This window comes from Pararge aegeria, chromosome 26 (assembly GCF_905163445.1).
Source record: "Pararge aegeria chromosome 26, ilParAegt1.1, whole genome shotgun sequence".
Taxonomy (NCBI): domain Eukaryota; kingdom Metazoa; phylum Arthropoda; class Insecta; order Lepidoptera; family Nymphalidae; genus Pararge; species Pararge aegeria.
This window is the reverse complement of record NC_053205.1, coordinates 7420211-7439446: the sequence shown is the minus strand read 5'-3', so window position 1 is coordinate 7439446 and position 19236 is coordinate 7420211. Positions and strand designations below refer to the sequence as shown.

At 35.9% G+C, this 19236-nt stretch overlaps 1 protein-coding gene across 1 annotated transcript in view; it reads left to right on the top strand.

The window, feature by feature from the left end:
• Positions 1-18344, top strand: part of LOC120635303 (Kv channel-interacting protein 1) — a 33165-nt gene extending 14821 nt beyond the window's left edge. The window contains exons 2-6 of the mRNA XM_039906273.1: positions 2364-2433; positions 3439-3509; positions 12721-12930; positions 14620-14771; positions 18149-18344. Coding sequence (XP_039762207.1) covers positions 2364-2433; positions 3439-3509; positions 12721-12930; positions 14620-14748 — 480 coding nt within the window. The 3' untranslated portion in view covers positions 14749-14771; positions 18149-18344. The remainder of the gene's footprint in view (positions 1-2363; positions 2434-3438; positions 3510-12720; positions 12931-14619; positions 14772-18148) is intronic.
• Positions 18345-19236: the final 892 nt, after the last annotated feature.

Sequence of the window (19236 nt, the reverse complement as noted above, 5' to 3'; positions counted from 1 at the left end):
TTTGGAAAAAAGCAATTGCACCGCACTAGGTATTTTAAAAATGGAATCGCGTTAAAACACTTTCGTACGTTTCAACGCGTTCCGTAGGAAGCGATGCGACGATTCAATTACTGTTAATTGGATGCTGATTGCACTGACGCCTGGAATTTGCTATTTTTTCCATCAATGTCTGATTTCGAGTTGAATACTACAGCTTTTTCAAAATATATTAAATGTACAGAAATCTTCCAGTTACAGTTTTATTATAAGTATAGATAGGCGTAACTAAGCAGCACCAAGTCCTTTCCCAAACTTGCATTTACAAACTTACTTAGGTACTTTAAGCCCACCACTGCGCCAATGAGATCACCATAGCTTATAACCATCAGAAGTTATTATCGCTGCTACCACGCCATCGCGTGACTGCCGCCGAAATACACAAAAACGCGATTTCTAGATCGCGCCCACTTATTTACATTACTTTGTTATTGGCGTCGAAGTTTTTTTGGCAACAGACACTTTTGTTATGTTGCGTGTATATTTTGAACGTGGAATAGTACAAGCCTTGCGGTGTAGTATGCTAATCATGGGAATTAAAGCCAAGGGCGTAAAATGGGGGGGGGGGGGGGGGTAGTAAAGGAAATACGCTTCGGTTAGGTGAAATACTTTTGCGGGCATAAGGAACGCCGGAATTACCGACCAAACAAAATACACGTGTATAACTTAATAATTTTAACAAAGTGAAGTTTAGGTCGTAACGTACGTAATATCATATTGGCCAATCCAAAATTCAAAATTTCTTTGTTCATCACAGGCACTTACGAAGCGTTCATACATATATGTTTAATTGTAAACGTAAAGCAACGAGGGTTCCAAACGCGCCCTGGTCTAAGAGCCCACAACAAACTTAGCCGGGTATTTTTTTTTGTTATCACCATCTCACTCTTTTTAAATTGCTATTGTAGCTTAACTTTAATGGTGTGGTACATAATTTTAATGTACCTATCATCGTAAAAGTTTACCAAACGCACGCTAAATGGTGAATCATATATTTAAATTTTTGGCACTTTGGGTTATATTATTGCAATTTTTGATGAAATAAATTATAGCTTGATAATTTATTTTACTTTTACCAATCTCTTCTTCCACGTGAAAATCGGTCCAATAGCTTCAGAGCCTATATATAAGGTACAAAAAAAAAACCTCTTTATAACATTAGTATACAACGTGTTACCGAATTACGAAATAATGTTGAAGGATCCATACATATTTTTTATAAGGAATCACCCTGTAAAAATATTAAATCAATAGAATCATATTTATGTTTCCATACAAACAAATTACAAACATTCTAAATATTTATTTTTGACAACCCTGTTGAAGATAAAAGACCGACACACGCATATTACACACGCTACACAACGCGTACCTCATAAAGTGAAAGGATTCGCATGTTTTAATTTCGGACGAGATGTTAGGGCTGTATCAGATGTCTTTCAGTAATAATTATGGCAGTGGTTTACTCAAAAACTATTAGATTTTCGGTCTTAGAAGTATTATTTCTGTCTTCGTTTACACGTTGTAGAAGTATAGAAGGAAGTGTGTGTTTGCTACTCCATCCCTACAATTTTTAATACGCTATTTTATTCCTATGAATTTCATCCCCTCATCTTAAGGATTATTTAATAAAAACAGCATTAGATTAGATCTCTGGCCCCCTGTCGAGATGGCAGAGTTCGACGCCCGTAATCTCTTCAGCACTTATCATATATATACTCTCTGGAACTTTTCAGCACTTATCTGCGTTTTAAGCGGTTTAATATTAAAAAAAAATTAAAAAAAAATTTAATATCACTTGCATAAAGGTAAAGGAAACCATCTTGAGGAATCTCTCCGTTCTTTTAACTAGCTCTGTCCCAAATATCAAGTTAATTTGTTCACGGTCAGGTGAAGTAAAGACAAACAAACTAACATACTTTCACATTTTTTCATTGGACAAAAAGTACTTACCTTATGTTACTCTTCGTACTTTCAACAACTAAAAATTAAGTCGATAGTTTGTTTTATTAAGGCGTGAATGAAGGACAAACAAACAGTAAAACGCACTTAATACGCACTGTTAGAATTAAGCTTCATTTGGTATATATACTCCACGTAAAGCAGGAGAAACCTGTACGGTGTTTATAATTTCTTCAATCCAAACAAATCTTTGGCAATGAACTCTCTACGTAGGGTTTCGCTCCGACACCGGAGCATTCTGGGATGTTGGCTTTACAATGAATAATTTTTAATTTTATACCTTTTTACACTTTTGCTTTTTAATATTAGCTAGGATTGAAATAAAATATGATAATTAAAATTCAGTGCGATTTTCTTTTTCACAGGAATGCCCGGAAGGGGTGGTTCACGAAGACTCCTTCAAGGACATTTACGCCAAGTTTTTTCCACATGGAAGTAAGTGCTGCTGCCAAGTTTTTTAAACTATTCAATAAGATAACCCAAGAGAACTTTTACAGAGGTTCTTTTCTGTTTATTTATTTGAGACTTTTCAGTTCGGTTTAAGTCGGCTACATTTGTCTGCCTGTATTACCTACACGGTTAAATTGAAAATGGTACACTTTCATACGTTTAACTTTCAGTGAAATGCAAATTTAACTCCAACGGGACGTCGTAAACACTAGTACGGAAATCAATATATATAAAAGGCAAAGGTGTCTGACTGACTGACTGACTGACTGACTGATTTATCAACGCACAGCTCTAACCACTTGACGGATCGGGCTGAAATTTTGCACACAGATAGTTATTAAAAAGAAGCAATCCGCTCAGAAAGGATTTCTAAAGATTCCAACCTTTAAATTGGGGTTAAATGGGGGATTAAAGTTTGTATAAAATTGAATGAATGAATGAATACACTTTTATTGTACAACACATAAAAATATAGTAAAATTATAAATAAAAATTAACCAACAAGTATACAATTTGGCGGCCGACATAGCGATCTCTTCCAGGCAACCAAAGGCGTTAAACACAGCAAGTAGAAAGAAAATTCCTCATTTATCAATTTATTTTTCAAGTTACATCCACGAAACTTTGATTTTAGGTATTCGATTAAAAACAAAGAAAACGTGTTTCTTAAATTATAAAAAGTCCAACTAGGGGCATTAAATAGGGGATGAAAATTGATATTAAAGTTTTTTATTTTTTAAGTAATTTACGTTCATATTTTTCTATAGCAGCAAGACTTTTTTTTAAACCTTTGTAGTTAAAATTTACCAAATAAAAAATTTTAATTAACGTGAACGAAGCCGCGGGCAAAAGCTAGTTTTAAATAAAACACGCGTGTCTAATATCTTGGATTACGGCCCTTATATAGTACGTGATAATGACCTAGTTACGAGCAAGTGTGATGGAAAGATTATTATAATGAACACTGAAGTATTTTGTATGTTTTTGCAGACTCAGCGTTGTACGCACACTATGTGTTCAAAGCCTTCGACGTGAACTGCAGTGGAGCCATCAGTTTTAGGGTGAGTTTGCTGATGCTTTTGCAGAAAAATCGCCACAAAAACGATATAGTTATTTTCTTTTAAATCATTGTGAACTCGGTGAAACGAAGATGCGTCAAGATAAATAACACAAGTGAGGATGTGAAAAAATACATTACCGTGGAAACTGAATAATTTTATTTTATTTATTTACTCATTCACTTTATCAGACAACCAAAAAATGGTTTAAAAAAGGCGAACTTAATGCTAAAGCATTTACTATCAGCCAACCTTCGGACGTGCGAGAAAAACGTGTGAAGTTGTGACCAAAAATTATTTTTGGGAAGTAAAAAAAAAAGAATAATATATACATGTAAAAAACATCATCATAAATTATTAAAATAAGACCTATCGTTTAGAAGTTACGACTGGTATAGAAATGCTAAAAGCAATGCCGAGCGCCGCCTGGCTGGGTATAGTTTGGAAATAAAACTGGACCCGGTAGGTGGCGCTGCAATTAGGTTCTTGTTTTTTTAAGATACTAAAACCTATAAAAACCGATTTGATGCAGACGAAGTTGCGCGGGTCAGCTTGTTTATTATATGTATATTTTTTTATTGTAAACTGTAAAATGATGTTGAAAAAGAGCAATCTGCTAAGTTTCTTGCCGGTTCTTCTCGGTGGAGGCTGCCTTCCGGACCACTGGTAGAGTCACTACAAACCGACTGACTTCACGTTTCAAAAGTGCTTATAAACTGGGCCTAATTGAAATAAATGAATTTATGACGCTCATACCTTGGAGGCTTGGAAGGTCACTTCTGTGGGATGCAACTTGTGTTGATACCCTAGCTGCATCACACATCCAGGCCACTTCGTCAATGGTAGGTGCGGCTGCTTCCAGTGCCGAGCAGGCCAAGAGGCGTAAATATGAAAACCTGGATAGCAGCTTCATTTTTGTGCCTTTTGGAGTAGAGACTTTGGGACCGTGGGGTCCGGAGGCAAGAGCCCTTTTCAAAGAATTATCGAAAAGGGTTATAGAGTCTACCGGTGATCCTAGAGCGGGCAGTTACCTTGGCCAACGAATTAGTTTGGCCATCCAGAGGGGCAATGCTGCCAGCATCTTAGGAACTGTGTTTCGCTGCGGTGGTGTCGAGGACGTTTTAGATTTTATTTAGTTTTTAAATAGTTTATTTTAGGTTATAGTTATGTATTAATAAAATATATTATATTTAGAATGTTGAATTTTATCAACCCATTATCGGCCTACTAAAAGGCACGGGTCCCCTCCCGCAATGAAAGGCTGGGCGTCTATGCTAGTCCAATAGGCGTAGAAGATTCGCACATGTCGGACGCGGCCCCCCCAAATCTACCGCATACTCGCCCCGAACTTGTGCTGCCTATACCGTACATACCAGCAGCAATGCCAGCGTCATTCCCACAGAATCTAGCCGCCCATATAGGCGAGTTCTTCAAAAGATTATATTGTAAATTTTAAACTTCTATAATATTCTAAAAGAACAAACGCATACAAACAGCCAACCGCTATGAGAACGCAAACAGCACCGATCCTTCCCAAAACGAGTTCACAATAAATATAAGGAAAAATCTGAGAAAACCGAGTTCACCATGCACGAAGCCTCCCGCCTTTTCCGAAGATTTTTTTTGGTAATTTTTCTGTGGCAAGTTTCAACACATTGTAACCACTATCTTACTTTATTTTGCTCTCACGAGAATCAGCTCTGTGAGTATTTCTTTTTTTCTTTGGTGTTCAGTAAAATTGTATTCATTCATTCAATCATGCATATACAAAACAAATTGCGCCAGCCTTAGAAATGAAAAAAAATCACGTAAAAATAGTAATCCACTTAAAATTTACTACTGACGGCCGATTGGCGCAGTGGGAAGCGACCCCGAGTCCAAGACACTGGAATCTATTCCCACAACTGGAAAATGAATGAATGAATTAATGAATAATAGGCACTTTTATTGCCACCATAAAAAAAAGAAAAGTATAACAAAACAACGTATACAATTTGGGTATACAATGTTTGTGTAATTTTAAGTATTATATATTTGTGACATGAAAAAGAACATAGGCTACCTTTCATCCCGATTCCTTAAGTACTTCACGAGTGAAAATTAAAAATCTACGAGCTAAGACGAGAGCAGACAGTTTTGAATAATTATCGTGGTAAGATTAAAAACTGTTAACGAGCAAAGCTTTAGACTCAATCTGAAGTCCACGCAGACGAAGTCGCGGGCAGAAGCTAGTAATATTATAAGAGCACGGCATTAAACGGTATAGTACGGTTTTTTTTTTAAATCCCTCACCTTATTTTTTCTATCCTAGATTGATCTCCGTCTTTTCAACTAGCTATATACCAAAAATCTTCTGTCTGGATTTTATACACTTTAGTCACATTTCCTTGAATAATCGTCCTTTCGTAACATCACTGGCGCAGCTGAACAAATATTATTTACGTTACATAACCTCGTGACTCCAGAAAGGGGGAGAGGGGGATAGAAAGAGGTCACGAGAACAACAAACAAGTTTGTAGGGAATGTATGATTCCGTTTTGCTGAATTTTAGTATCAGCTAGAAAGGTCTAACGCATGGCGCCGTTTTAGGTGATCCAGACTTCGGTGTATCAAACGAAACAGGTTTAATTGAGCTTCCTATTTTGATGGTATACATCCCATATTCATATGTTACAACACATCTTACAATGTTTAATCGCATTAGTATCTAATTTCAACATAGCTACAGAGCTACGCTCGCAGTATCTCTACGCGATCAAATCAGAAATGTGGAGATTCGTAGAAGAACCAGAGTTACCGACATAGTTCAAAGAGTCGCGAAGCTGAAATGGCAATGTGTGGGGCACATAGTTCGGAGAAAGGATGGACGTTGGGGTCCCAAGGTGCTGGAATGGCAGCCCCGCACTGGTAAGCGCAGCGTTGGTCGACCCCCAACGACGTGGACATACGATATTAAGCGTGTCGCAGTTAGCCGCTGGATCCAATCGGCACAGAAACGTGGAATTTAGAACTCCCTACAAAGACATTTTTTTTTTATTTGAATTTTGAATTTTTTTTTTTGAATTTTGAATTTTTTTTTGAATTTGAATTTTTAATTTGAATTTTGAATTTGAATTTGAATTTTAAATTTGAATTTTGAATTTTGAATTTGAATTTTAAATTTGTACATATGTATAATGGTCTTATGAGCTAAAAGTTTGGGGCTCACAGTTTGCCATTATAAACTCAAACATCAATCTATCTAAACTTATATTAAAAGGTCTGATAATTATACGATTATCAGGCTAACTGGGACTAGTCTCCCACTTACACCCCAAAGGTCATAACTCTTCACAAATAACAGGGCATATGGGACAACGATCGAATGCATGCGTACTATCCTACTAATATTGTAAATGCGAAAGTTTGTGAGGATTTTTTTTTTATATAAATAAATATACTACGACAATACAAACATCGCCATCTAGCCCCAAAGTAAGCGTAGCTTGTGTTATGGGTACTGAGATAGCTGATGAATATTTTTTTATGAATATAATACACATAAATACTTATTATATACAGATAAGCACCCAGACACTTAAAAACATTCATGCTTATCACACAAACATTTTCCAGTTGTGGGAATCCAACCCACGACCTTGGACTCAGAAAGCAGGGTCGCTGCCCACTACGCCACTCGGCCGACAAATAAAAGGATGTATGGATGTATGTATGTATCAACGAAAATAATGACACCTTACTAACTCAGTATACTACACGAAAAACAGGAGAATCTGAACAGTGCATTTGTAATTAATTCTATCTCTATACTCCACACCAACCAGATCTTCCGCAGACACCGGAGCCTCCTCCGCCATGTTGACTTAACAATGAAATTTACAATGGCAATTGTTTATAGATAACTTTTTCAATCTACCTTTAACACTTCCGTCCGTACTGTACCCCTAGTTTTCCCGCCATTTTATATGACCTTTCTTTTTGATCCTGAGTACCTACCTGTCATTTTGAATTCCTACTCCAACTTATACCGACCACAGATTAAACATAATTTTGACAATCTGAACAAAGATACCTTTTTATCTTTAACCAAACTAGCTGACCGGGAAAACACGAATAAAATGACATTTTCTACCAATTAATCCTAGCTGCGAAGCGAAATCCCCTGTATACTAAATTTCATGAAAATCGTTGGAGCCGATTCCGAGATTGCAATTATATGTATACAAGAATTGCTCGTTTAAAGATATAAGATGTACAAACAACAGTACCACCCACGGCACAATAAAGAAATAGTAACAGCATTTTATGACACCGCGAGCGATAGTAAAAGGGTTATCGAATCTAATTTTGCATCATAAAAACCGTCTTGTATATTCTGTGGGATGCTTAAAATCTTACACATGCGTAGTATTTTTTTAAAGTAATAACTGAAAGACCAAACACTCGATTCGATTCCCTTGGTAATATTTATCCTGGAATATTGCTGGTAAAAGAAACCCGTGATTTTTACACGCTTTATACTCCACTCGTATGTTTGTAACCGACTCCTTAGGGCGCGATTTTGACCCACGCTTTTTTTTAAATAAAACATTTTTCTTATTTACACTTTTATTCATTCATATTTATTAGATTTTCTTAATCCAAATTTATTTGCTATCGTTGGATTTTCTATAATAGCTTGTCTTTTAGTTTTCTAAAACTATTATTATAAAATAGCATTTGTTACCAGTGTACAACTTGACCGCTTAGTTAGCGGACCCTCGCGACTTCGTCCGCGTATGAGTCAATCGAGAAGCTAGAATGGATGTGATGCTAAACTCAAAATCATCGTGTGGCTAGCTTTGTACCTACTATTATTTTACGTGGTATACTGAGTTAGTAACTTGTATTTATTTTAGTTGATACACACATACATACATACATACCACATAATATCCACCCTCACAAAAATTCGCATTTATAATATTAGTAGGATGGTACGCATGTATTTGTGAAGAGTTATGTCCTTTATCTCCGACAATATTTATCAGATCTCCATTCAAATTAGACACTAAATGTTTTATAGTATACACTTTAAAAGAAAAAATAATTATTAAAATCGCTTCCAATTTTCCCGGAGGTAAATTATTGTTTATCGGGATTAAAGGAATCCTTTATGTTGACCCAGAATATCAGCTACTAATCAGCATACCAAATTTTATTAAAATCCGTTCAGTAGTTTTCGCGTGATGCCCGGACAAACAGATATACAGACAGACAAAAATTAAAAAAAACGGTTTTGCACTCAGTAACGATTACAAAGCATCCCCCGGTCAAAACTTTCAAAATATATTAAATGTAACGAAATTTTCCAGTTACAGTTTTTTTATAAGTATAGATGTGAAAGTGCGGATGTTTGTTACTCGATCACGCAAAAACGGCTGAACGGATTTGGATGAAATTTGACATGCATGTAGCCTCTGACATGGAAATGAACATAACTTACTTTTATCTATTTTATTTTTTTATTTTGACGGCAGTGGGCAGCGACCCTGTTTTCTGAGTAGAACTCAGAAAGCAGGGTCGCTGCCGTGGTTTCGATTCCCACAACTGAAAAAAGGTTGTGTGATAAACATGATTGTTTTTCAGTGTCTGGGTGTTTATCGCTATATTATAAGTATTTATGTGTATTATATTCTTTAAAATATTCAACAGCTATCTTAGTACCCATAACACAAGCTAAGCTTACTTTGGGGTTAGATGGCGATGTGTGTATTGTCGTAGTATATTTATTTATCTCGATTCCTTAAGTAGTTCCTGGGGAAAAGTTGAAAATAGTTTACGAGTTAATCCGCGGGCAGACAGCTATGAAATTTGGTATGCATGTCACCTATGCTCTGAAAAGAACATTTACTTTCCATAACGCTCCTCAAATAGTTCCCGTGGTAAGATTGAAAGTTGTTAACAAGCGAAGCCTTAGAAATTCTGAAGTCCACACAAGTCAAAGTCAAAGTCAAAGTCAAAAATATCTTTATTCAAGTAGGCCCGGCCCACAGGTGGCACTTTTGATGCGTACATAAGAACCACACGGTAGTGAGATGATGGCGATAACCACATTCGTAAACTTAAAACTAAAGCTACGAGGGTTCCAAACGCGTCCTGGTCTAAGAAGAAGCCCACAACAAACTTAGCCGGGTGTTTTTTTTTTGTTATCTCACAATGTCATTTTAAATTATTAGAAGAGCAACCTGGTTAGAGCAATATTTTACACCCAAGCTTTTTTATCGTTTACGTAGTTCTTTATACTATAATAGAACTTTTCTATAGGAGCGAAGTCGCGGGCAGAAACAACTAATATTTTAATAATATTTAAGCCCATTTCTACTAAACCTACACATCGCCTAAATCGGATGCCTACAGAAAAAAAAGTTTCACCAACTGTTAGGTGATAACTATATAAACAAAAAGTGGATCGTCGACAGTCGACTCACAAGAAATGGTCATAAATTAGTGGCATCTGCATATCGTTTGCGAAAGGTACATAAGTCTTTTGTGGGAATGAGTGTACGCTTTACCAATGCATAAGTTATAAGAATATGTTAAAAAACATTTATTACAGCGAGGTTATTATACAATTGACGAATTTCTTAATGACAAGGTTGCTTGGAAGCATCCAGCTCCGCTTTCATCTCTCACAAGATAGAAAAATGAATGTTATAATGTTAAATCGAAATTGTTGATGTTGGAAAAGAGCAACTGCTGAGTTTCTTGCCGACTTCTTCTCCGTAGAATCAGCCTTCCGAACCAGTGGTAGGTCTACTACAAACAGACATACTAGACGTTTCCAAAGTGCTTATATTAGGCCTACTTGAAAAAAAGGTTTTTTTTGAATTTTTGAAAACTATTGGTCAAATGAATGCCTAGGAATATCCTTAGATAAAGCGTTACTTATTTAAGCATTGCCTAGTACATCGTTGTCTGGAAATTATCTCCTTACGAATCTCTAAAACGGACTTGGCAACTCATTTAACGTATACAAAACAAGCTGACAGCTGAAAGCAGGAAATTCACTAAATGCTTGGCCAACTTCCAATGGACTAATATTGTCTGATAGGAGACTAAGTGAACTTGGTCACTGACTAAGTCTTACGGATAATAGCTTAAGGCGTACCTATAATAATAATAATTTTAAATGACAGTGTGAGATGGTGATAACGAAAAAAACACCCCGATAAGTTTGTTGTGGGCTTCTTCTTAGGACCCGCGTTTGGAACCATCGTAGCTTTAGTTTTAAGTTTACGAATACGGTTTTCGCCATCATCTCACTACCGTGTAATTCTCATGTACGCATCAAATGTGCCACCTATTCTTGAATAAAGATATTTTTGACTTTGACATTTTTTTTACTCTGTTATAGTTCAGCTTCATGTCTCAAAACTACATTATTATTATTTTCGATAGCTAGGCCCATATAAAGCATAAGAAACTTAATTTGCTATAATCCGCAGGAGAATCTGTATATTGTAATTTATTATTTCTTCAATCCTTATACTCCACACCAAACAGATCCTCGGCAATGTACCCTCTACGCACGTTTCGCTCCGAAACCGGAGCATCCTCAGGGGATGTTGACGGCCGACTGGCGCAGTGGGCAGCGACCCTGCTTTCTGCGTCCAAGGCCGTGGGTTCGATTCCCACAACTGGAAAATGTTTGTGTGATGAGCATTAAGTGTTTTTCAGTGTCTGGGTGTTTATATGTATTTTCTAAGTATTTATGTATATATAATTCATAAAAATGTTCATCAGTCATCTTAGTACCCATAACACAAGCTACGCTTACTTTGGGGCTAGATGGCGATGTGTGTATTGTCGTAGTATATTTATTTATTTATGTTGACTTTACAATGAATAATTTAAGTTGAGTACTTACTTAACAATTATTCATACGGGTGCACTGCCGAAGATCTGTTTGGCGTGGAGTATATAAATTGATTGGATAGATGGATTGAAGAAATTATAAATTACACCACACAGATTCTCCTGCTTTTCGCGGAGTATAGCAAATTAAGCTTAATTTTCATAAGGCTTTTTTAAGATATTAAAAACGGTTCAAACCGATTTCGTACAGACGAAGTTGCGTGGGTAACTATGTATAACTAAAAACCAAATAATATACTAATAAATAGCTGGAACATCCTGTGTAAAGTTTACTCGAACGATAAAGTGCGATATTTAGAACTGGTTTTAGAATAGTTGAAACGCAATCATTTTTTTAATCTAAATCATTTGTTGCATGCAATGCAGATTTTATCCAGAGTGCCTAGCGTAAGATTTTCTACCTACTCACTCTGAACTCAGGACGAAAGAACTACGGATAATACTTTTTACTTTATAAGAAGAAGATTAAAAAAAATTAGCCAGCTATTGTATAGAATATAAGGACTTCTATTAATATTGTACTATAGCTAATTAAAAAATAAATAAAAATGCATATAAAAGTTTAGCAAAAGGTCAGAGTTGCAGGTTCAAAATCTGCAAATCTCTGGCTATCGCGGCCTGAGCGCTTACGACTAAACTACTCTCAATGCCAAAATTAATATTTATGCCCTCTTTATCAATATTAACGCCATCAATATAAAATTTTATCAAGTGTAGGTAAAAACATTATGATAAAAATTAAAAAATTATACTGTAGCTATTTTATAGTAATAAACACTGCACTGAAACTGAAAGCTTCTTAATTTAATCGCATATTGCGACACGAGTCGCACACACAGCTGATAACGTATCATTTTTTTAAACTACTCATCTTATTTTGTATGTAGCTTTAAATATACTTACTTATAATTCCGAGCGCTGACCAATGAATACCGGTTGTACGGATAAACCCGATTGGGTTTTTGTTACGCGTTTTAATTTGTTAACATAAAAATGTATATTTTTCATTAAATTAAATTATAAATAAATAATAAATAAATATACTACGACAAGACGCACATCGCTATCTAGCCCCAAAGTAAGCGTAACTTGTGTTATGGGTACTAGGATTGCTGATTAATATTTTTATGAATATAATACACATAAATACTTATAATATACATATAAACACCCGGATACTGAAAAACATCACACAAACATCTTTCCAGTTGTGGGAATCGAACCCACGGCCTTGGACGCGGGAAGCAGGGTCACTGCCCACTGCGCCACTCGGCTGTCATTAAATTAATATTTCCAGGAGTTGTTGGTAACGCTGTCTACGTTGCTGCGCGGGTCGGTCTACGAGCGCCTGCGCTGGGCGTTCCGGCTTTACGACGTGGATGGTGACGGCGCCATCACGAGGCAAGAGCTGGCCGAAGTGGTGGTGGCGGTACACGAGCTGCTGGGAAGGCGAGCACCGCCTGGTTCACCCGCCTCCAGGGTAGACGACGCTAAGGCTAACGAGCAGGTGAGAACATTACATCCCAGGGATTTTTCCTCTGATTTTAGTTCTGATTACGATAACGATAACAATTACGATTACTATTTAGAATTCGATTTTAATTACGATTTCTATTTAGAATTCGATTTTAATTACGATTTCTATTTAGAATTCGATTTTAATTACGATATCGACTGTGATCCTGATGACAATAACGATAACGATTTCGATAACAATTTCGATTTACACCTCAATATCGATTTCAAATTCGATTATGATTATGGTCCTGATTATAATTACGATGACGATTTCGATTGTGATCTTGATAGTGATACCGATTATGGTGCTGATAACGATTACAATTTCGATTGAGATATTGATTACGATAACGTTAGCGATTACCATTTCGATTTCGACTTAATTTTTGATTACGATTATGATCCTGTTTATGATAACGATTACGATGTATATTTTGATTATAATCAAGAATTAATGCCGATTATGATCCCAATTACGATTGTGATTTTGATTGTGATTTCGTTAACGATTGTGATGAAAATTATGATCCCTATTACGATAATGATTTAAATTATCATTTCCAATTTGCTCCTGAAAGTGATCCCGATAACAATTTTGATTTCTATTTCGATTTAGATTTCGATTGTGATTTCGATTGTGATTTTAATTTATTGTGATCCCGATTAAAATCCTGATTACAATTACGATGTCGATTCTGATTCCCGTTGTGATTATCAATATGATAACGTAATCGTAATCACGACATCATTACGATGCGTTCATTACTTAGACATACTTTACGTTTCAAAAGTGACATTACTTACTTGGAATCATTATTAGTATAATTGTTGCCCTCCACATCCTCAATGTCATATCAGAGCAATGTGATGTGAATATTATTAAATAAAAAAAATAAAAAAAAAAAAAAAAAAAAATTATAATAATACTAGCTGTTGCCCGCGACTTCGTCTGCGTTTGATTTTGTTTTTTTGGTGTGGCATTAAATTTAGTTGTAGATCTAAAAAAAATTAAAGTATTCAGTATCGCTAAGCCTTAAATGAGGGGTTTGCTGCTGTTCGCTGAGGAGTTCTGTTCTCTATCTCCAACCACAGTTTGGGCAAAATTAAACACGTTATAACCTCTATAGTAAAAAATAATTATTTAAATCGGTTATAATTTGTCGGAGTTATGGTGTAAAATCGTGAAACACTCATCCCCTCTCCCAAAGGAACCGAGCTTAATGTTGGGATAAAAAGTATCCTTTATTAATTCTAACACTTCCAAGAATATGTGTACAAAGTTTCATGAGGATCGGTTAAGTAGTTTTTGCGTGAAAGCGTAACAAACAAACTTACATTCACATTTATAATATTAGTAGGGATTTATTGAAATTTATAATTATTAATTAAAATTACTGGATATTATTTATTACTAATTATTTCATTAAAATTGTGTACTATTTTATAAAAAAAAATAGAACTAAAATAATGAATTCGAAAGTCAGATCTTACTTTTTTCTAAAAATTCATTGACATTGTAATAACATTGGTCTAATAGGTAGTCAAACAGTTTTTTCTTAAATTTAGTTACAGTTAATCCTTTTATATTATCAGAAATTTTTTTCTATAACGTCAACTATCACTGTCACTATATGAGTTTCTCATTTCAATGCTAATGCAGGTACAATCCATGTTACAGGTGGACCGCGTATTCAGGAAGCTGGACCTGAATCAAGACGGTGTGATAACGATCGAGGAGTTCCTAGAGTCGTGCCTAAAAGACGACGTGATTACGCGCTCGCTGCAGATGTTTGACACAGTGCTATGACGGCAGATCGACGTGGACTCCAGGTATACATTGACCGGAACCTGGACTTAAACTACCACTAGCTTATCTGACAGTTTCTGCCAGTGGCTACAGTGTCATCTCCATATAAAGTTAACAAATATGTGGTAGGGTAGTTTGACAAATTCCGATAAAAACCTAAGATTTTTGCAACGCCTGAAGATGAAGCATTATTTCATAAGTTTGTACGTTAATAATCAAAATCAAAAGTAAGGTTATTGGACAGAAGCAGACGTTACTTTGCGGAATTCCTAAAAACAAATAAATTTGATGAAATCTGCGAAAACAGGAAGAAATCTCACAGAATTTGAGAACATACAGAATCCGTGTACAGGACTATAAATGAAGCTTCCAAAACCACTCCACCTACTACTAGTAGTGTTTCTCGAACAGTCACTTCAATCATTAAGCAGTTGACAGTAATTATTTTACTTCCGATGTTCCTACACGTTTACCAAGAAATGGGGAAAATGGGAAAAGTTTGTAAGCTAGCAACATTCCACGGGTGTGGGGCACCTTCTCTGTTTTTTGAATACAATGCACTGCATACAATAATTTGCAGAATGAATCTATGTTTTTAATTCTGGGGAAAATGTACAATACAATTTATAATAACTTCACTCTATATACTCTGACAACAAACTGATCTTTCAATATGTGCTCTTGCACGTACCGTTCTGAGGGCGAAGCATAACAGGGAGTTCACGGTTTGTAGCTAATGAAACTTATTTTTTATTGTTTTTAAAAGATATAGATAGGTTAAGTTTTTTTTTTAATTCTTTATTTATTCGGGACTTTTCTTAACAATAAGAATGTCAGCCCCATCGTTCCCTTTACAAAAATTTATACTTCCTTTCTCTTGTCTTAACTTAAAATCTATAGGTTAAGTTAGAGCATAAATATAAACCGTTTAGTTAGATTTTGCTGCATTGCGAAATGCTGGCTTAGTTTCCAAATATCTTAGCTACTTTGCAAGCTTATTTTTCCTTGCTGTCCTACGACATAAAATACACCTTTAATATCTAATTATGCGCTTTGTATGAAGGAAAATCTGTGTGAAACATGTACTCAATCAGAAGGCTTTTGCTAAAGCTACGTCTTTAAGATTGGTCGCAAAAAGGATGCAAAGTTGACCGTATTTCACCTCCGCTTTGCTGAATCGGTTGTTCACAATAGAAACAAGTAGTCTATCCAGAAATGTGACAGCGTATAGCGCAGCTGTGATTTACATTACATGCCTATCAGTTTACTCCTTCCTTATCATCATGTTGTCCAGTTCTGTGACAGTTTAAACTTGACCTGATTATTTCTCCGCTTTGCTGAATCGGTATATAATCGTAGCGAAAAAAAGTCTATCCAGAAATGTATCAGCGTATTCTAGCAGCGTATTCGAATAAGTAATTTGCTCTTCAATTAACTCGTAATCATCAAATTGTCCAGTCCTGTGAAAGCCCAAACTTGACCGGAGTTGGCCTGCGTTTTTCTGCATCGGTTGATCACAATACGACAAGTAGTCTATCCAGAAATGTGTGAGCGTGTTTTGGCAGCTGTGTTACACGTAACATGCCTTTTAGTTTAGTCCTTATCATCAAACTGTCCAGCACTGTGACAGCTCAAACTAACCGGGTTTGGCTTCCTATTTGCTGAATCAGTTTATCACATTAGCGACAAGGACGTAACCTATCCAGATATGTATCAGCATCAGCGTATTACCGCCGAATACGTTACATTCCCTTCAGTTTACTCCTTATCATCATATTATCCAGTTTTGTGGCAGCTGTCCTTTGATTATAGGACAAATCCGACTCATTCTCAATACGACGACTGACAGAACCGCGCGGCGTATTGAGAATGCGTATCATGACAGCGTATCATCAGCATCACCCACACTTCAGATCATAATACGGATATATACTACCCAAAACAAAATAAAGGTAACACGTAATTCAATCACTATTGAATTGTGTGTAATTTTTTGCATATGATGTATTGAAAGGGTAACAGATGTTTCTGGACGTTTCGTTTCACTAGATACTGGATCTGGCAATTGATTCATATCTGGACAAGGCGGGAAAGGTTAATAAAAAAGAACCATATATATCTGCATATACATTTTAAGAACGTGCGGCATATGAATCCGCTACTCTCTTGCAATCGTGACCTGAGTGTTACCCGACCGACTATTGGTCGTTGTTAAACGAAAAGAATTCAACCTAGATCAGGATATACCATTTAGGGCTATGCTAATAAATGTGGCATAAAGTCTAAACTATGGGAAATTAATCCAGGCCACGGTTCTCGTGTTACCGATGCTGTAATTATTGTTCTTTTTTTATCAGCCATTAGCGACTGCTAGCGCCATCTAGTAGTAAATATTACAGTTTCAGTCGACGTTTCAAAGCTTTTTAAGTTAATTATAAAATTATAGATATTTCTTTAGATTTTTATTTTTGCTGTACCTAAACCCCAAAAAAAGTTTCCTTGTTGGTATAATTTCCTCTTTAAGATTATCCCACTTCTTATAGTGATTTTACGGTTTCGATAAGCAAATAATATGTCTATGATGACGCATTATTCTACCGTCCAATATTGAATGCTGTATGCTGTCCAATATTGAGTATCTTCTTCTCAGTATAATCAGCATTGAAAACCGGTAGTCGCAAAAAATAGACTTGAAAAGTGCAATAAAGTAAACCTATTACATAATTGTATAATATTACGTTAACTACAACTACAGCTGTTAGCTACATACAGCTACAGAATTAAGAACATACAGACGTATTACGTTTGCCATAAATTGGGGAAATGGGAAAAGTTTGTTAGCTAGCAACATTCCGCGGGTCGTTTTCACCGTTTTTGTACACAATGCATTATGCACTGCATGCAAAAATAGCTGAATGAGGCCTCTGCATGATCTTAATTCTGTTCTTAAATAATTATATAGAAGCTGGCGGTACTTGGCGAAAGTTCGTGATAAAAAATGAACTTTATGCTTATTTGCTATAATGTACGACAACCGGAATAAGCTTAACGGTAAAAATTTTCGTCATGGTTGCTTGGCGGAGATCGCTACTAAGCGATAAGGCCGCCATTTTGATCCCACTTCTGTAAGTTGCTGTTCCGTTGAAGCACTAGACGGATACTACTCTGATGCTGAACCATTACTGATTGTCGCGCATTACAGCAATTTAAACCCGCTTACCCTAGAATATAAGACGAAATGTTCGTAAAAACGCACAAATCGGAACCCGTTATGATACTTTATATTTATTAAAATAAGTAACCCAAACATGTGTGTAATAAAGCTAGTAGTTAGTTGTATCTCTTATATCTGCCTAGATGGAGCTTATAGACTTTTATAAGTAAAACTGTATATTTCCAGGGTCGTAGTAAAGCGTACATACCACCACGCGTGCCACTGCCACGGCCTTTACAATATGGCGGCTGCGTGGTTTTCCCGCGCGAACTGCGTGCGTTACGCGGCGACCATAGACAACTTCTACCGGCGCGTTCTGAAACCGAGGATAAGGAGCGTACTGTTTTTCCATTTCTAAACTTTTTATTGTTAGCGTGTTGTACTTAAAGCCTGATTGGAAATGTTAAATAAATATTTTTTATTTGGTTTTGTTGACGTTTTTTTTTTGTTTAGCAAACCTTTTTAGTACTGATTGATTTATTCTTAATTCAATTTTCTTTTTGCTTCATTTGAAGGTCGTCGCATTATTTTTTTTTATTATTATTTATTGCATTTTAGAATTGATTTTTATTTTTGCATGATTGAAAGCACTATTTTTTAAATGGCACTTGAATTGTTTTTAATGACATAACAATTATGCTGGAATTCTATTTGACGATTTATATATTTCCAATACGGCTAGTTAATTTTTGAGGCCATTTTAGGGAAGTTCTAGATAAATACGAGTGCAGAAGTTAAATTTTGTAATGAACTTTAAGTATGTTTTTTTTCATTCCACTACACGTTAGCTTTTGACTGAAATCTCACCGGGTAAGTTGCAGTTTGAGATACTCGTAGTAGCGGGTTATGCTGTTACGGTGTATTGTAGCCAAACCCCTATTCGGTTTCTGCGCGACATAGCACGCGGAAAACTAAATCGCTTACCCGCTCGTCTTTGTCGGTAGCGTGGTAACTAGCCACGGTGACGGCATACAAAAAATGTACAGCCAACTTACTCAATTGTCCTGCGATTGATAAAAAAAATCGTTTCCTTTTGTTATGTTTTTCTGCGAGAATACTGGATTGGTTCTCTCTGTCTCTCGCTAACACCCGCAGTTCATTAATCTTATACAAAATCTACAGATACCAGAATGAATTTTGCACCTAGTGTGCAAAAGTGTATATATATATATATATATATGTATATTTATTTTCGAATATATATGTATATATAATTGCACTATCCCGCTCTCTTGTAGCTTTTCCCTCTACCAGAGGTTGCCTGTAAGAGATTG